Raw genomic sequence first — 16,033 nt, 5'->3', positions numbered from 1 at the left:
GACCCAGAGCTCCTCCACCTCTGCCATCCCTGCGGCGCATCTCCGAGGGCTTCGGAGCGCAGCCTCGCAGCAGCCCCGCTGGTGGGGTGTGAGCTGGGCTCTGGGCCGGAGCCTGCGGCATTTCGGTGCCTCCCCGCTGCTCCCGCTCCACGCAGCGGCCTGTGCCCCGCGCCTCCATGGCAGCTGGGGCCCCCGCTCTGACGGAAGGGGGGCAAAGGGAGTGTGGGCCCCGCTCTGCCCCACGCTCCCTCAAGCTGCGGCGCTGGGGCGGCCTGCAGAACCCCTGGGCCTGGCCCGGGCCGGGCCTGGCCCTGGCGTAAGGCCTCTCTGCCACCTGATGCCTTATGAGGCCGCATGACGTCACGGCAGTGACATCACGGTGCGGCGACGCCAGGCACAGAGGTCCCCCCCCCCGTTGCCACGGCGACGGCGTTGGCGCGGCACTACAACTCCCAGAAGGCCTCGCTCCCGCCGCGCCGGACTACATTTCCCAGCGTCCCCCGCGCCCCCGGCGGCGGCACGGGACTACATTTCCCGTCGTCCCCCTCCACGGCGGGTGGATGGCGCCCTACGGCGGCCGGCGCGGCGGCGGTCGTCGCGTGACGGGCCGGCCGGGCGCTGCTCGCCAAGATGGCGGACGAGGAGGGCGAAGGGCTGCTGCGCTCGGCGGCGGCGCCGCACCGGAACGGCGGCGGTGAGGGGGCCCCGGCGGGGCCGGGCGGCCCCCGCGTAGTCCGTATCGTCAAGTCGGAGTCCGGCTACGGCTTCAACGTCCGCGGTCAAGTGAGCGAGGGCGGCCAGCTGCGGAGCATCAACGGCGAGCTCTACGCCCCGCTGCAGCATGTCAGCGCCGTGCTGGGCGGCGGGGCGGCCGACCGCGCCGGGGTGCGCAAGGGGGACCGCATCCTGGAGGTGTGAGTACGGGGGGGCCGCCGCCCCGCTGCCGCCCGCCCTGCCCTGCCCGAGTGGGGGGCTGCCCGCCCCGCTGCCGCCCCCTCCGCGGCGGGGGGCTGAGCCCCGGGGGGGCCTGGGCCTGGCTGGGGGCTCGGGGGAGCCCTGGGGGGCCTGGGCCTGGCTGGGGGCTCGGGAGAGCCCTGGGGGGCCTGGGCCTGGCTGGGGGCTCGGGGGAGCCCTGGGGGGCCTGGGCCTGGCTGGGGGCTCGGGGGAGCCCTGGGGGGCCTGGGCCTGGCTGGGGGCTTGGGGCGTCCCTGTGAGGAGGGGCCGAGCCTGGCTGGGGCGCGGAGGGGGTCTTAGGGCGGCTGTAGTGGGGGCTAGGCCGGCTGCCCCTCCTTGGGGGGGGGGGGGCTCATGGGGGCGGCTGGACCTCACCAGGGGCTTGGGGGGCTGGTTTGCCCTCCCCTCACTGGGGGCTTTGAGGGGACCCCTGTGAGGAGCTCTGTTTGTCTGCCCAGATGCTCTGGGGACCCCTGATGAGGGGCCTGGTCTGGGCTTCTCTCAGTGGGGGCTTGGGGGAGCCCTTGCTGGGGGCTGGGCCAGGGTCCTCTCGCTGGGAGCCCTTAGGGGGTCTGACCTCCGTCGCTGGGGCTTTGGGGACCCCTTATGAGGGGGCTGGGCCAGCCTCTCATCCCTGGGGACCCCCTTATACAGAGGGGGGTGCGGACTGCCTTCATCCTCTTGTTGAGGGTTTTAGGGTACCTCTTTAACAGGGAGTCGTGGGCCAGCATCTTCCTCCCTGAGGGCTTTGGGGGACGCCTGTGGGGTGGAGGGACGCAGTGTCCATCTCCTCGAAGGCGAGGCACTCATTTTTTAGGGGGTTCTTTAGAGGATCCCCTTCTTCGTGGGGTGTGTGGAGGGATTGAGGGTCACAGCCTCAGGAAAGAGCCCCTCCCTTGGAGGGTGAATCTGGGGTCCCCTTCACCGGCTCATCCCTGGGGAGATTCTCCCCCCACCTTTGTTTTTGGGGGCGTCCCTTGGATTGCAGAGCAGGAAGGGCTCATAGGCAGCAGAAATATCTGTAGGAGCCGCGTCCACGGATCTGCCTCCGCGGCTGGGAAGGAGCTGGTGGAAGGGGGTGGCCACGGTGAGGAATTTGCCTGGAGAGGCACTGAGCTCCTGGAGAAAAGCTGTGCCTGGGAGAGATCCCTGGTAAGGAGGGGAATTAGGTTAGGAGGTGTGAAAGGAGGTGGCTGGAAGGAAGGGGGAGCTCACCCTGAGAAAGTCTGCGGGGCTGGGGCGGAGAGAGCAGGGGGAAGAGCCCATGGCTGGCAGAAACTGGTACTGGGCCGGGTGAGCTCACGGGTGCCCTCGCAGAGAGCTGGGGTGGGCCGGGATGAGGTGTGTGAGGGTGCAGACCCTCCTCTGATGAGTGGGACCTTTGGTCTTCAACGTGGAGACCCTCCTGGGGAGGGCAGGGGGATGCCTGCAGAGGGAGGAGGAGATCTGGCATGGCAGGATTGCTGCTGCAGGCATGGCTGGGCAAGGAGGGGGACAAAAAAATCCCCCCTTGGGATGAGACAGGGATGCTTTCTGTAGCTGGTGGCCCGCCTTCCCCCCCGGCAGCCGTGCGGCTTTGCAGAAGGCAGCAGAGATGGAAATGCACGCTCGGGGACGAGACCGGCTGCTTGGTTTTTCTTCCTCTCGGTCACTGGGACCGCGGGTTGTCGAGGGCTGTGCGGTAGCTGTTTCTCGACAGCGAGAAGTGTAATGTGAGCCTGAAAACATCTTTCCATGGGAATGCTTCAGCTGTGTCGAAACTGATCTTTCCCCCCAAAAAAAAACCCTTTAAACTTTGAGCCCAGGTTTGTGGACTGACATTGGCTAAATCTCTTTGGGGGCTTTCTGTAGCCTCAGCCTGTCGCGGTGTATTTTTCTTAGCATGTTCCCCTTGGTCTTGTGGTTCTTGGGGTTGGTTCTGCCCGTGCTGAGCTGTGCAATACCTCCTGATCCTTACGTATTTGTACTTCATGCTGAGTTGGTTAAGTTCAATTACTTATTAATTACAGGGATTTCATAGCAGCAGGAATGCTTTGCTGCCAGTCTTTGCAGGCTGCAGTGTGTGAAGGACAACAGCATGTGTTTGGGCCCAGCAGAGAAGAGCTGTTCTGACTAGCCCGTGGCTAGAGAGCTGGCCGTGCCCTGCAGAAAGCTTGCTGTTGGGATTTGGCTCTCTCTCGTGTGACCCAAATACTTTATGCTTTGATATTTCTGTGCAGAAGAACCGTTCGGGGGGTGAATTCTGCACCTGGAGGATCTACTTGAGAGAACAGCGTTTATTGACCAAGGGGAAATATTTTGTATGCGTTGCAAGGTGCGGAGCTGAAATTCTCCCTTGTGCCCGCTGTGGGGAAACACTTAAAATGACGTGTTTCAAATCAGAGGTGGGTTTTGAGACCGGCGCTGGGATCAGGGTTTGGTCCCCGGCGTCTCGGCCGGCATGAGGTGAGGAACCAACCTTTAATTTGTTGCCAAACCACGCAGCGGTGTTTGAAAGAATGAAGACCTGCAGATAATGATGGTTAATGAGTGGGCGCGAGGGGTGTTTGCTCGAGGCTCTCTGGATCCCCCGGCTTCCCCCTCCGCGGGTCGGGGAGCAGCTGTGGCGGGAAGGATGGGGGATTTCCTCTTCCTTTATCTGCTACTTCTCCTCTCCGGGGAGAAGTCACTTTTAATTTGCCCATGTATCTTCTTGTAGCACTGCCAGATTGGCTATCACCCTTTTCCAATATCGCCTATCACTTTTGTTAACCTGGCTGCATAAATCAGCCCAAAAAATATTACGCGGTACCAGCCACGTTTTGGCGTTGTGAAGACCCCGTTCTCTGCACGCTCTGCCAAGAGGACGCTAATTCTCCCTGGGTCTATTAAAATCCAACTCTTGCAAATAAATCTTAGCACAGTTGTGAGTTGGAGTAGAAAACAATAAAACAAGACTCCAAAAATAGCTCTGGTTTCCCTTCCTTTCCACAGCAGCACCCTGCGCACAATGGTGGGGGTGGGGTTCCCCGGGAGGCACGGGGGCCCATCCGCTGCCGCCTCCCTGGCATAGCGATGCCAGCGCCCGGTTTGCCCACCCGCAGGACCCACGGCGGGTTCGGCCGTCACCGAAAGCTGGACTGCGGGTCTGGAGCTGCGCGGTGGGGTAAGGACCTGGTGCTTCGGTCGGAATTGCTGGCTGCTCCGCGTCCTTACAGATCTCGTGTCGTGTTCAAGTGCCGAAAACACGTGCAGGTTAGGTGTTCTCTGAACAGGCTCTTTATTTCCAAGCAGGGCTTTGTTTCCACCTCCTGCAACTCCAAGCAAACTGGCCTGGGAGAGAGATTTTTGGAGCAAGAACCTGGGAGACAAGATTCTTCTGTAGCGCAGCCTTGATGGCGTTACTGCGGCTGTTGCTGCAGAGCAACAGGGCATTTAGCACGTGGTAACTCGTCTGGGGGGTCTGTCACCCCACGTCTCTTCCCCAGCTCGCTCTGGTTGTGCGCGGCGCTGGAAGACCCAGAGACTTCCCATCCCTGCACGGCTGAGGACTCCGGCCGCGGTAACAGGAGCGTGGTCTTCCTCTGCGAGGTGGAGCGCAACCTGCTTCCCAGTCCTCACCCAAAACCGAAGGATGTTTCGGGTGCTGTCTGAAGGGTTATTTAGAGCCCTGTCCTCACTGCTAAGTCCTTTCTTGCCATCCTCCACAGCATCACGCTCGCATATCTGGCACCTAGCTCAGACCTCTTGCTTTCGAAGGCTGGTTTTGCAACATAGCTATGGCGTGCTCTCTAATCTTCTTAGCTGGTTGTGTGTTTGTGGGTGTTGAGGGCATTGGAGACAGACAATGAAAGCTAATTTAGTTCTTGATTATCACCCTGAATGACAATCATAACTAATCTTGACAGGGAAGAAAATCTCACTAGCGTTTGCTCTGTTTGCAGGGAAGCTCGCTCAAAAATAACTGAACAGATAGAGAAGGGATTTGTTCTTGATATTATTGAACTGTGTGCGGCGGAAACCTGGTCCGATCTAGGTGTGATTGCGAGGGTAGGGGGATACCGTACCCTGCCAGAGCAGAGAATTGGTCTCCATCACTCGTTCCTGCATCAGAGAAACATCCGAAAGAGTCGCAGCACCGGCTGCTTCAAGGGAAGGTGTCGTACCCCTCGATACGGGTCTTGATGGAATAACCCCCACTGGAGATGGCTTCTTCCTAACCCTCGTGGGGAGTGACTTGTGCCTGGTGTGTGGGGGTAAGAGGCATTTCCCTCAGGAAGTTAAACTCTTTATCTCTTCTTGGTCTAAAGTCTAATTTTGAGTATCTACTTGGGGCAGAAAAAGCCGGTTCTGCTTTGAAAAAGTCTGGAACGGTCTGTAAAAAGGAGGCGGCAGCTGCGTGCCCTGCTGATAGATGTCTTTCCTCCTCCCACCTCTTAAACTCACCGTCTTCCCGGTAGCGTTCCTGAATTCACCCCAACCTTTCCAGGCTTCATCCCCCACTTCCCTGCACACGTTTTCGGAGTGTTTTACGGTGGGTCAGCATCTCTCCCCCTCTTGTGAACAGGGCTGCGGAAGCACAGCGGGGGGAGTGGATTCGCCCGGTTGAGGCTGTAGATTAGAGTTGGGAATAATTCGGGTCTCCTGATTGCGTCTTTCAGCCTGTGCTCGGTGTGCTCAATAAGGCTGGCGTTGGCTGTTGGAGTGAAAAACTGCAAACGTATCTTTTCTTTCTTGAGAGATAACAGCAGTGGGTAAATGAAGAACCCTGGTGTGCTGGGCTTTCCATTAAGCGTACAATTAGATAAATGCAAGAGCCTTTTTACCTACCCTGGTTTAACGCTTCTGCAGTGTGTTTAAACAGAACTCTGTATGTGCCTAGGCATGGGCGCGATGACCGAAGCTGGAGAAATTTAAAACCATTTCCACCACCTGCGCTCTCTGCTCCTGCTTTGTTCGGCTCAAGGTAACGAAGCAAGCGTGTCAGTCCCCATAGGCTCGGTGGAAGTGGCCGCCCTGCTCCTGATGGGGAAGAGCTGCTGCGGATGTGCTGGATGTCGGTGCTCAGCGTGTTGCGGTGGCTTTCTTTTGTACCCATCGTTTCCCTTCCTTGTTCACCAGTCTGAGCACTGAGGAAGCAGCGACAGATGAAATATAAGGCAGGGAGTGAGTTTCCTTTTACTGGGATTCAAACCTGTGCTTGGACAATGCGAGCTGCAGACCGAAACGTCACTGAGAGGCCCCGTGAACACCCGTACTCCAGGCTGCAGTTGGACTGGGATGCTGATTTGAAGAGCTGGAGCGTGAGACCCTGCCAGGCTCTTCGCTGACGTCTCTGGAGGAGCGTCTCATGACAGTGGTTTTCAGCGTGTGGTCTGCAGAGTCCTCGGGGGCTCATTGATGTTGCTCGGAGCTCTGCGAGAGAGCGTGGCTGGGAAACCAAAGCTGCTGTCACAGGCTTGAACTTGGTCATCAGCAACTTGAACTGAGCCGGAGGAGAATCTGGGTCTACAAAAGGACCAGATAAAAATCATTGCTTTGATGTCGGTCAAAAAGGTTACGCTTGAAAGTCCAGCTCCGTGCTAGCACCGGGGCTTGTGGTCTAGCAGCCCTGTCCGCCTCTGGTCTTCTCAGGGTGGTTTTGCTGATGGTTCCAGGAAGGAAAACCCAAGGAGGCCTTGACCTAGATCGTGTCTGCTATTGCTGGTGTGGAAGCAGATTGCAGTTAACTGCTCCCGAGTTTCCAGGGTGCATTTGATACAGATTTGGTTTCTGAAGTGTCCAAAATGTTCTTCCTTTTTCAGCAAGACTAATAGCTCAGTACTTGTTTGCTTTCAGTAATATTTAGTTTTTAACCTTCTGAAATGTTAACATGCTTTGTCTTCTTTCAGGGTGTTTCAGAAGTGTTAATTTGCAAGGAATCATTGCTCTCGTGATTGGAGCGGGTGAATGGTAGTTGCACTGTTTGCCAGAGCAATGCGTGTGAATATGCACAGGGGCGTTAAAACTTCCTTAAAATGTTGTAAGAGGCTTCTGTGAAAATGGTAATTACCCCAACCTTCTTCTGGTCTCTCCCACATCAGAGAAATAGGAAAGGTGACTGGAATTGCACTTGTTAGTGTCTTCCTGGGGGTTTTTAATCTGTTTGGAATAATATTGGACACGGTCTGGATTGCTCAGCCATAAAAGAGGAAGGCTGGCTTCCCTTCTCTCGGGTGATGAGAAATGGGAAAATTCTGCTTCGCCCTCAGCTGAACAGCCCAGGGATGGTTCAGTTTGAGGAAGGCTTGTGCCGACGGCCGTTTGGCTTTGGGGACTGAGCAACCCGGGGCTGGAGCAGGGGAAACATGCTGCCTGTCAGGGAAGCGGTTTAGCTTGAATGGTCTCGGGTGTGCCATGGAACAGAGAAACTTAACACCCCTCTGGGATGAGCCGCAAGGAGCGGGGCCTGTTAAAGCTGCTGTGGATCGGTCGGGTGAATACGTCGCTCTCCCGAGGAGTGGTGGAAGGGAGCCGGCACCGTTGCAGTGGCTGCTGCTTTGCAAATGCACCCCATAAGGCGTTGTCGGTGGCATCACATGGAGCTGTTTTGGTGTTTGGCACTAGCTGGATTTGAGAAGGGAGAGGGATGAAGATGATGAAGCGCCTGTTTCTGCAGCTGCTACGGCAAGCCTGGAGAAGCTGTCCCACGCTGCTGTGTCCAGTAAGCTCATTAGCTGTTCATCTTTATTTCCAGAGCCTCTCCCGAGGAGGCTGCTGATCCCTGTGGTGACTGCCCTTGTCGCTGGATCTCATCTTCAGCACTCTTCTTCCTTCATTGGCCCTTCTCAGAGCAGAGAGTAATCTGTCACTGCTGCTGTTGTCTCAGCACCACGCTTAAAAGCTCTCCCGAAGCTGAATATTGATGACAACCGGTGCGTTACAGAAGAAGCAGGAGCGCAGGGAGCTTCTTGGTTACGTGTTGAATTTTGTGGGCTTAACGTACAGCCCTGGACAGAGCTGGAGCCAGACGTGTTTTGAGCCAAGCCTCAGGAGCCGGAAGATGCAAAGTGCTGGGTCGGGGGAGATGGGGACTTGGCAGACTGTCCCCATTAAGAGACAGGTGACACGTGAAGTTGTGGTGTGACTAGCTGCTGCCGGTCTTACTTCTGAGGTCACATCTACCCGGCAAGGCTCTTCCCAGCCTGGTTCTGTCACGCTGGGGTGGGAGAGTGGTGCGATGCCAGAGGATACGGCTGTGCTTGTTTTACGCGGGTTTTGCTGGTCTTGCCTTGGCTGCAGAGCTGGACTCTGACCTATGCCTTGCCGTGGTGGCTCTGCTGATAGCATGCGATGGCTGAAGGTGTTCGTCTGCTAAAAACCAAAGCCTTAAAGATGACTTGAGTAGTTTCTGGGGTGTTCTTCCTTGGACGGTTTGTCGGCTTGATCAGTACTTTGCCTGAACAAAGCACAAAGGCAGGTCATGGTCTTAATCTCCAGGAAGCTTATTGCAGACTTTCTTGCAGTTAATTTCCTTGTCATCTCTTGACAGACAGATAGTTGGGAAATTTTAAGAAGTCTTTGCAGAAAATGAGTCATTCGGTGTACAAATGGGAGAAGTGAAATGTTCTTCTCTGTGTCTTGGGGATCTTGCTCGTTAGCGTCAGCATGATAGGGAGTTTTGCTTTGTCGAACGCATGCTTCACCCTCAGGGTCTCCCGGTGTTTGCCAGCAGTTCTTGCCGAGAACACTTGCCGATAGGTGTTCCCAGGTTCAAACACAGCTGGTGAGTGAGACATTTTGTGCACCGTGCTGGCAGAGAGAGCAGGTTTGGGGGAGCGAGTGGGGTGCTTCAGCAGCTCAGCTTCCTTCCAGCCAGGGGACTGTGCCAGCCCACAGCCGCTGCTCACCAGCTTTGGCCTAGTGCTTTGGAAACTCAGTCTCAAAGAGGCTTTTAAATTCATTACGGCGAACAAACACTGGTCTGCTCTGCCCCCCAGCATGTATTTTTTTGCAGCAGGAGTTTGCCGAACCACAGGCTGAAGATCTTTTGTTAAGCATAACCGGCTGTAATTCCCAGCAGGGGTATTGGCTTCCCCCATAGCACCAGGCAAGCCCCGACGGGCGAGTGCCGAGGCTGGCAGCTCCTGATCCCGCCACCTCGCAGTGGTGTCAGCAGGCAGCAAAGCGTGCCGCTGCCTCGGGTCACAGTCCGGAGTCTCAGCCCAGGCCTGTCTTGGCAGGCGTCTTCGCCAGCGTGCTGGACCGTGGACTGCGGCATGGGCGTGTGTTCCCTCTGCCGCGAGGAGACGATTGCCGACAGAAACGTGGTAGTGAGTGCTTTGGGGTTATGTTGTCTTCAGCTCAGCCAACGTGAGCCCTTAGTCATGGCGAGTATCAAGGTAGACCAACCTTAACCAGCACCGGGAGGAAAAGAGCTTCTTCCCAGCTCCCTGGGGGAAGGCGAGAGCGTTTGGGAGCCCCTTTGCAGCCCTGTTTGGGTGGGGATGCCCCTGCCAGAGGGACAGCGTGAGAAGGCTCCACATCGCCCAGTCCAACAGTCACTGAACAGCTCCATCATTGCTTCTAGCCACCGATTTCAGAGCTTTTCCTGCGGTAACCTTCCTGCGAGGCAGCTCGCATCCCCGTGAGGTGAAGAGGAAGCCGGGTGTCGAGGGAAGGGGACTCACCCACCGTCCTGCAGCGAAAGGTGACAGTACCTCGTGCTCCTGGTTTAACCACATCCACGTTTGGTGGTGGACAGCTGAGAGAAGTGATTTGTCGGAGGAAATTGCTCTTTGAGTCCTGCTGAAATCTGGCAGACCTGGCTGGGGGTTGCATGTGCCTAGCTGCGGTCTCCATCCTGCAGCATTTTGCTCCACCATGAGCAGAGGTCTCCTCTATTTCCCATCCCACGCAGAAGAGAACCATGTGCGGTCTGCGGAACCTGCTTCGTGGAGGGACAGATTCGTCATCTGCCGCTGTTTTATCTGGACATCCTTTCTGTAAGGTATGGCGGGACCCAGCCCTGCGGTCATGTCGGCAGCCCTCTCCTGGGACCGTGTGTGTCCCCTGGAAGGGTAAAGGTAATGCCTGGATCTGTTTTCTGACTCCAAATGGAGGCAGAAGCTCGAGGAGAAAAGTACCCGAGTGTCCCGCCGTCTTGAGAAAAGTGCATTCGGATCCCGCAGGTCCGTGGCTGCGTAAACGGCGCCTCGTTCATCTGCACTCCTCTCGCCGTGCCAGCTCTCCCGATTTGCCTGTGTCGTATGATTTACCATTCCCTTTCTTCGTCGGTTCGTCGATGATGATTCCAGTCTGAGTTGCTATGGTTACTTTATCGCAAAGGTGCGAGTCCTCCGGCCCCACGCGCCTGCAATACTGACTGCTCCTTCCTACCGCTTGGCACAGCGGAGGGGCGAGCAGGGCTGCTATTAAAGCAGCATCTGATCTTAGAAAGACCTGCTGGGAGCGATGGAGAGCCGGCAGTGGGTGTTACCCTTTTTTTGTGAATGAAATGATGCATTGCAGTCTTATTGTCAGGAGTCCCAGGTCCTGTCCGCACCCCCTCCCAGGGTTTGGTGTCGACTCGGGGAGGAAACGGGTGGCAGCAGAAGTCACCAGGGGCTGAGGAGGGTGTGGGAGAGGAAGAGGAGGAAGCCGGCAGCGTGTTTGTTCTCGGTCTGCTGGCAGAAGGAAAAGCGCCATGTCTGAGGTCTTTGCTGATGGGAAGTTAAGCTGAGGACCTAGTTCCAGCCTAGCCGGGGCTGAGTAACTGAAAACCAGCCTTGACTTTTGCAAACTGAACAGTGCATTCTGCAGTCCACAGCCTGGGTCGTAGCGGCCGAAAGCCCCTGCTGCCAGCTGGGGGGGGCTCTGCCTGTCGCTGGCTGGAGATGGCCTTGAGATTGAGCGTGGGACGGTGACTAAACTCCCCTGCCTTTGTCCTTCTCTTCTCAGGGCAGGACTAGGACACGCAGAGGAGAGTCGTTATGGCCTGCTGTCCCTCCTGGTGTGGGCAAATGGCAGCCTTCTCTGCACGACTGGAGTCTGGGCTTTTCACCCCCATCCACCAAAAATCATACGTGGGCAGCGGTGCTGTCGGACTTTGCAGACTGGGTTTATTCTAGGCAGGTGGAAGGGATCTGGGATAAGCGAGCAGCACGTGAGCGTCGGTCAGGTGGAACAAAGGCAAATGTTGCTTTAGTGTGACGGTATTGGTGGCTAATGGCTCGACTGGGTAACGAGAGCTGCCCTCTGCGACCAAATTTGCTGCTTTGGAGGCCATGCTCCTGCGCTGTGGAAGAGCTGGCTGGAAAGGAGGGGATTTTCCCTCTTCCTGAACTTAACAGCCTCATTGCTGTAAAAAAAAAATGTGCAGCTCTTCGAGCACTCTTACCACACAGAGCCTAGGGGCTGTGTCCGAGGGTTGCTTCGTTATCCCTTCCCTGAAACGATACGGGAGCTCTAAGAGGGCTGATGACCACGGGTAGTGTCCGAGCTGGGGGAAGCTTTCTTTGTCCAACTCCTGCTAAAGCACAAGCGCTGTCTCTGGCTCACAAGCACTGCTTGGGGCTTTTCAAACTTGGTTCAGAGCCTGGGATCTCTCACCCAGATTTGTAAGTTGAGATTGGATCTTTCCAGGGCGATTCTTCTAAGTAAAAGTTTGATAACAAATGATCAATGTGAAGCAGTAAGAGCTGTCTTTTTCTTTGAGAGCTGGGGATTGAAAGCTAAGTCCCACGCTTGATTTAAGGCAAGCTGGGATGATTCTGTGACCAGCACTACATCTTCGGCAGCAAGATGATGACAGTCTGTTCCCAGGCTCCGGGAAGGAGTAGCTGATTGCCAGAGGGAGTATTTGAGAGCCCTTTCTCTCCCTGCCTGGTCAGGATTCGTGGCTGGGAAAGTGCAGGCTGCTTTCCTCTTGCACTCCTCTGAAGCATCAGGTAACGGCCGTAGCTGGCAGTGCAGAGTAAGGGCGATGCTGGGCTTTCTGGTGGAGAAAATCCTAGGTCTGAGCGAAGACAAATTGGGGTTGCGGCATGATTGCCGGCGTTGCTTCAGCAGCAGTGAGAAACTCCTTGGCTGGTTCGTTCCAGGCTCGTCCCAAGCAGCTGCTCGGGAAGCAGAGGTGAAGAGGGACCTGTCATCTCCGATGATCTACGGGCTTTCCGGCAGCCTTGCGAGAGCCCGGCCAGGCTGACTGGTAGGGATGCGGTGGGTGCAGCTCTGCCTGTTCCTGTTTATACAGGGAATGTTTCGGATACCAAACTGTTCAGAGACGCTTGTGATGACTGCAAGTTTATGGAGACTTGCTACTAAATTTAGCTCTAATCAGGAGCAAAAACAGGCTTGTCCTTTTCCAGATTTGGAAGAGAACCTAACAGCTCTCTTTGCTGGACCTATGACTTGATTTGAAAGCATCTTTCCAAGCTGGCCAAGATATGGCCCATGACTTCTGGGCAAAGCAAGAGCCAAGTGATGGTTAACTGAGCTTGCAGGGAGGGCAGGAATGTTGGGAATGCTCTAGAGGTGGCATGGGTATGTCCTGGGGTCTTGGGGTCAGGGTCTTGGGTCCTCGTCTTGCATCTTCAGAGCTTCCCTGAGGCTCCTGGAGGGCTTGGGGTGTAATTGGGACGAGCTCTTGTGATCAGGTTGGAGCAGTTTAGGAAGTAGAAATGTAGGAGTGCTCACAGGCGGTTCGGGGCAAGGCAGAGCAGTTTGCCTAGAAATAACTGAAGCGAACACACGTCTCCTTTGTGTTGCACCGAAGCAGGTGTGCTCGTGGGTGCTGTGTCTTGGTGGATGGGAGCACCAGCTTCTGAAATCACTTACCTGTGCTACTTGCCTGCTTTCTCATTCGTGTTCACTTGGAAGCTTCAGTTTGCGTTTGGGGAAATCCACTTATGTTTTGGTGCTATAGAGGATCAGGAGATAGGCTTTGCCCTAGCAGAGTAGTATGTACGATGCGTTCAGTGTTTTCTTCCCCAGTTCTGTGGTCTCCTTGCATCTGCCTTTAGCTGTCGGGAAAAGGCTTCCTTTCTGGGTATGAATGTGCCATGTGGTACCATTTCTCAATGGTACAAACTGCAAAACTTGTTTTAAATATTCAAGGGGGTGCATGAACCTTCTAAAGAAGCTTTAGCTGTGTCTGTGGTCATTAAACATAATTCAGTAACTAATAACCCAAGAAATCATGAATAGGGGAAAACAGTGAAGTTTAGACCCGGGTGAAACTAGAGCAAGCAGAGCAGTTGAGGCTGGAGGGATTTTCAAGGGAAGCAGATACGTGATGGATCTCTGGGCTGGCCCTGGCGTGGTCTGAAGGCTCTGCGGTCACCTCTGCCTTGCTTACGGCTTTTCTGCTTTCTCCTTCGCAGGAATGGGGTGAATGTCGAAGGAGCAACACACAAGCAAGTGGTGGACCTGATTCGTGCAGGAGAGAAGGAGTTAATTCTGACGGTGTTGTCCGTGCCTCCCCACGAGGCCGATAATCTCGATCCGAGTGATGATTCTTTGGGGCAGTCATTCTATGACTACACGGAAAAACAGGCTGTGCCCATCTCCATCCCCACGTACAAGCATGTGGAGCAAAACGGCGAGAAGTTTGTGGTTAGTATCAGCTTGGAGGGTGTTTTCTGGAGATAGGATGCGTCTGCACCCCGAGCTGGCGTGCTCCTTGCTGTTAGTGACAGTTGGTGGCAAGGCGCTCTGTTTGTCTTCAGGATGGAGGCACGTGAAGTTATTATTGACTGGTTTTGAAGCGATCTTATTTAGGGTTGCCCGTCCTCACTCTTGCTGTGCTTGATTATTCTTCTGCAGCTATTTCCTATGTGGTGGGAAGCTTTTTTATTAATGTATCTGGAATAGCTTGATCTCTTGTGAAGATTAAGTAGGGGGCTATTATTTTGTTCGTATAAGCTTTCGTATTTGTACCTCCTGTTTTACACCAAGTGTTAAGGACATCTGTGATAGATGTAAAAGCAAAGGGAGCAGATGTCTTGAAGCATAGCTTCCCATCTACAGAATTTCTTTTCCCTTTAGGGAATGTCGGGGGAAATAGCTGTAAAGAGTCTTTTTCCTTTGGGTTCCCTGCCTCTTCTGTTGCATTTATTGGGAAAATAGTCATTTTCCTCGATAATGTGTCATCTAAGTACCGGATGTGGATGCTTGAGGCTTAAGGTTGCTTCTGGCTCCTCAGGGATGGCTGGCTGTGGCTGGTAAGGAAATGTTTGGAGAGGGACCCAAACTGGGCTGGACAAAGACACTTCTCTGCAGAACTGTTTCCTCTTGCAACATTTGGGGTGTATTTAACCTCCTCAATCGGCCTGGCTGTGCTTAGCTCTTCTGCTTCCTTGCCTGGCTGTGTAGTGTTCACAGATGCTTCGCTTGCAAACTTGGGGGGTGTTATCTTGATCGCCCCGTCCTCCAGCACCCGGCATCTCGCTGCTGGCCGCCGCTCGGAGCATGCCTCAGGTCTGCGCTGCAGCGAGGGTCAGCAGAGCCTGCAGCCGAACCCCAGCTGGCTCCCAGTTTCAGTCAGCGACTGGTAGAGACAGAAGCCTCCCACAAGGGCAGTATTCTTCCCCCTGCAAATAGCTGCTTATTGTTAGGAGCACAGTCCTACCCATGTCCAGATCATTTTCTTCTGCTCTGTGTGCTGTCTTCATTTTTCCAGAGCTGGGGAACTATGCAGCCATCGGTGGGGGTGAACGATGAGGCGGAGGGACTTGGGACGAGATGGCAAGTATCGGGTGTTTTAGTTATGCTGCTGCTTTGACTTATGACTGGAAGATTTGTGCCGTACGCTGGCTCCCTTCACCCTCCCAGACTGGGAGGTAGGTTTGGCTGGAGTGGTTGCCCTCGGGACACGATTGCGTCGTAGTGTGAAGTGCCGGGAGACACATGACAAATTGGCTCATCACTTTTTCCTCTCCCAGCTGAGGATGGAATCATTTTCCCAAGGAAGATGCGAGCCAGCATCAGTGTTGCAGAAGCAGCGTGTGTGTGAGAGAGGAAGGGTGGAGAGGCTTCAGCGGCGCTCGGCTTGCCAGAAGAGTGGGGCTCCTGCGCAAAGCGTGTCACTTCAACGTGTCACCCCCAGCGCACGTGTCTCTGAAGGGGACAGATGGGATCCTTGCGGATCCGCAGCCTCATGGGGAACGCATGCTTTCCCTGCGCCCTGCTGTCCCAGCCCTGGCGGGATGCTGTCGGATCAGGTGTGCCGTATGGGGCAGGAGAAGGGCCCTAGAAACAGAGGTTCTTAAAGAAGCACAGTGCAGGGGGGTCAAAGGGAGCCTCTTCACGGGACTGACAATAGCTGCTGCTCTTCGGATCTAGCCCCATCCCGGCGCCTTCTCTTGAGGTGATGCTGGAAGGGGTGGACGTGCTTCTTTTTAAGAAAAAAAGCTGTGGTTTTGTTGGAGCACTTTCCCCTTGTGAAGGTTGTCAGGCAGGTATCTGGAGGGTGAGTGAGGTGGGACCACTCCAGGCCCTCATCTGGGGGGCAGATTGGGGTTTTGAGTCTTCTGAACGCTGCTGAAGCCACCCTGGGCGCATCTTCGGCACATCCCTCTTGCTAGACTCCACCTCCGCGCTCTGCCAGCCCTTTGGCTTCGGGAGGACGGTGGAGGGTGATGCTCCTCTCCTCAAGAGGAAAGGTTGTGGTTGCAAACACTTCCCTTGTGCAACATCAAAAAGCATGAACCTACTCTCTTCCTCGCTGCATCCCTTTCCTCGCGTGAAGCTAATTAAGGTAACGCTGCTGTTTGGGACCTCCTTATCACTGAGGGCGTATTAGCAATGCCTAGATAAGAGCTTGTTTAACTTGCCTGCGAGACTGAGCAGATTAGCTTTAAAAATGGAGGCAGCTGGTTAATGAACGGGAAGGGAATTCCCTGAAGAGCATCGCAGTGCTGAGAAATGTCCTGCGACTGTAGCTCTGCTCTGGGTTTCCCCTATTTGGGACCAGAATCCTATTTCTTTAACGGTGTCCAGAATGGAAACTGGAAGAGTGCACGCATAGTGAAGAAACTAGTTAACGTGGGGTGTTCCTGAAAGACTCCATGCTGCCTTTCCCCTGGGATCTGCCCCACGGTTGGTGCCTGATGGCTGCCAG

At 55.3% G+C, this 16,033-nt stretch overlaps 1 protein-coding gene across 2 annotated transcripts in view; it reads left to right on the top strand.

Annotated features, from left to right (window-relative positions):
- Positions 1-630: 630 nt before the first annotated feature.
- Positions 631-16,033, top strand: part of SNX27 (sorting nexin 27) — a 33,764-nt gene continuing 18,361 nt past the window's right edge. For both annotated transcript variants that reach the window (XM_059832199.1, XM_059832197.1), the window contains exons 1-2: positions 631-914; positions 13,296-13,527. In XM_059832199.1, coding sequence (XP_059688182.1) covers positions 631-914; positions 13,296-13,527 — 516 coding nt within the window. The remainder of the gene's footprint in view (positions 915-13,295; positions 13,528-16,033) is intronic.

The sequence above is a fragment of the Gavia stellata genome, chromosome 33 (assembly GCF_030936135.1).
Source record: "Gavia stellata isolate bGavSte3 chromosome 33, bGavSte3.hap2, whole genome shotgun sequence".
NCBI lineage: Eukaryota > Metazoa > Chordata > Aves > Gaviiformes > Gaviidae > Gavia > Gavia stellata.
This window is presented reverse-complemented; position numbering and strand designations above follow the sequence as displayed.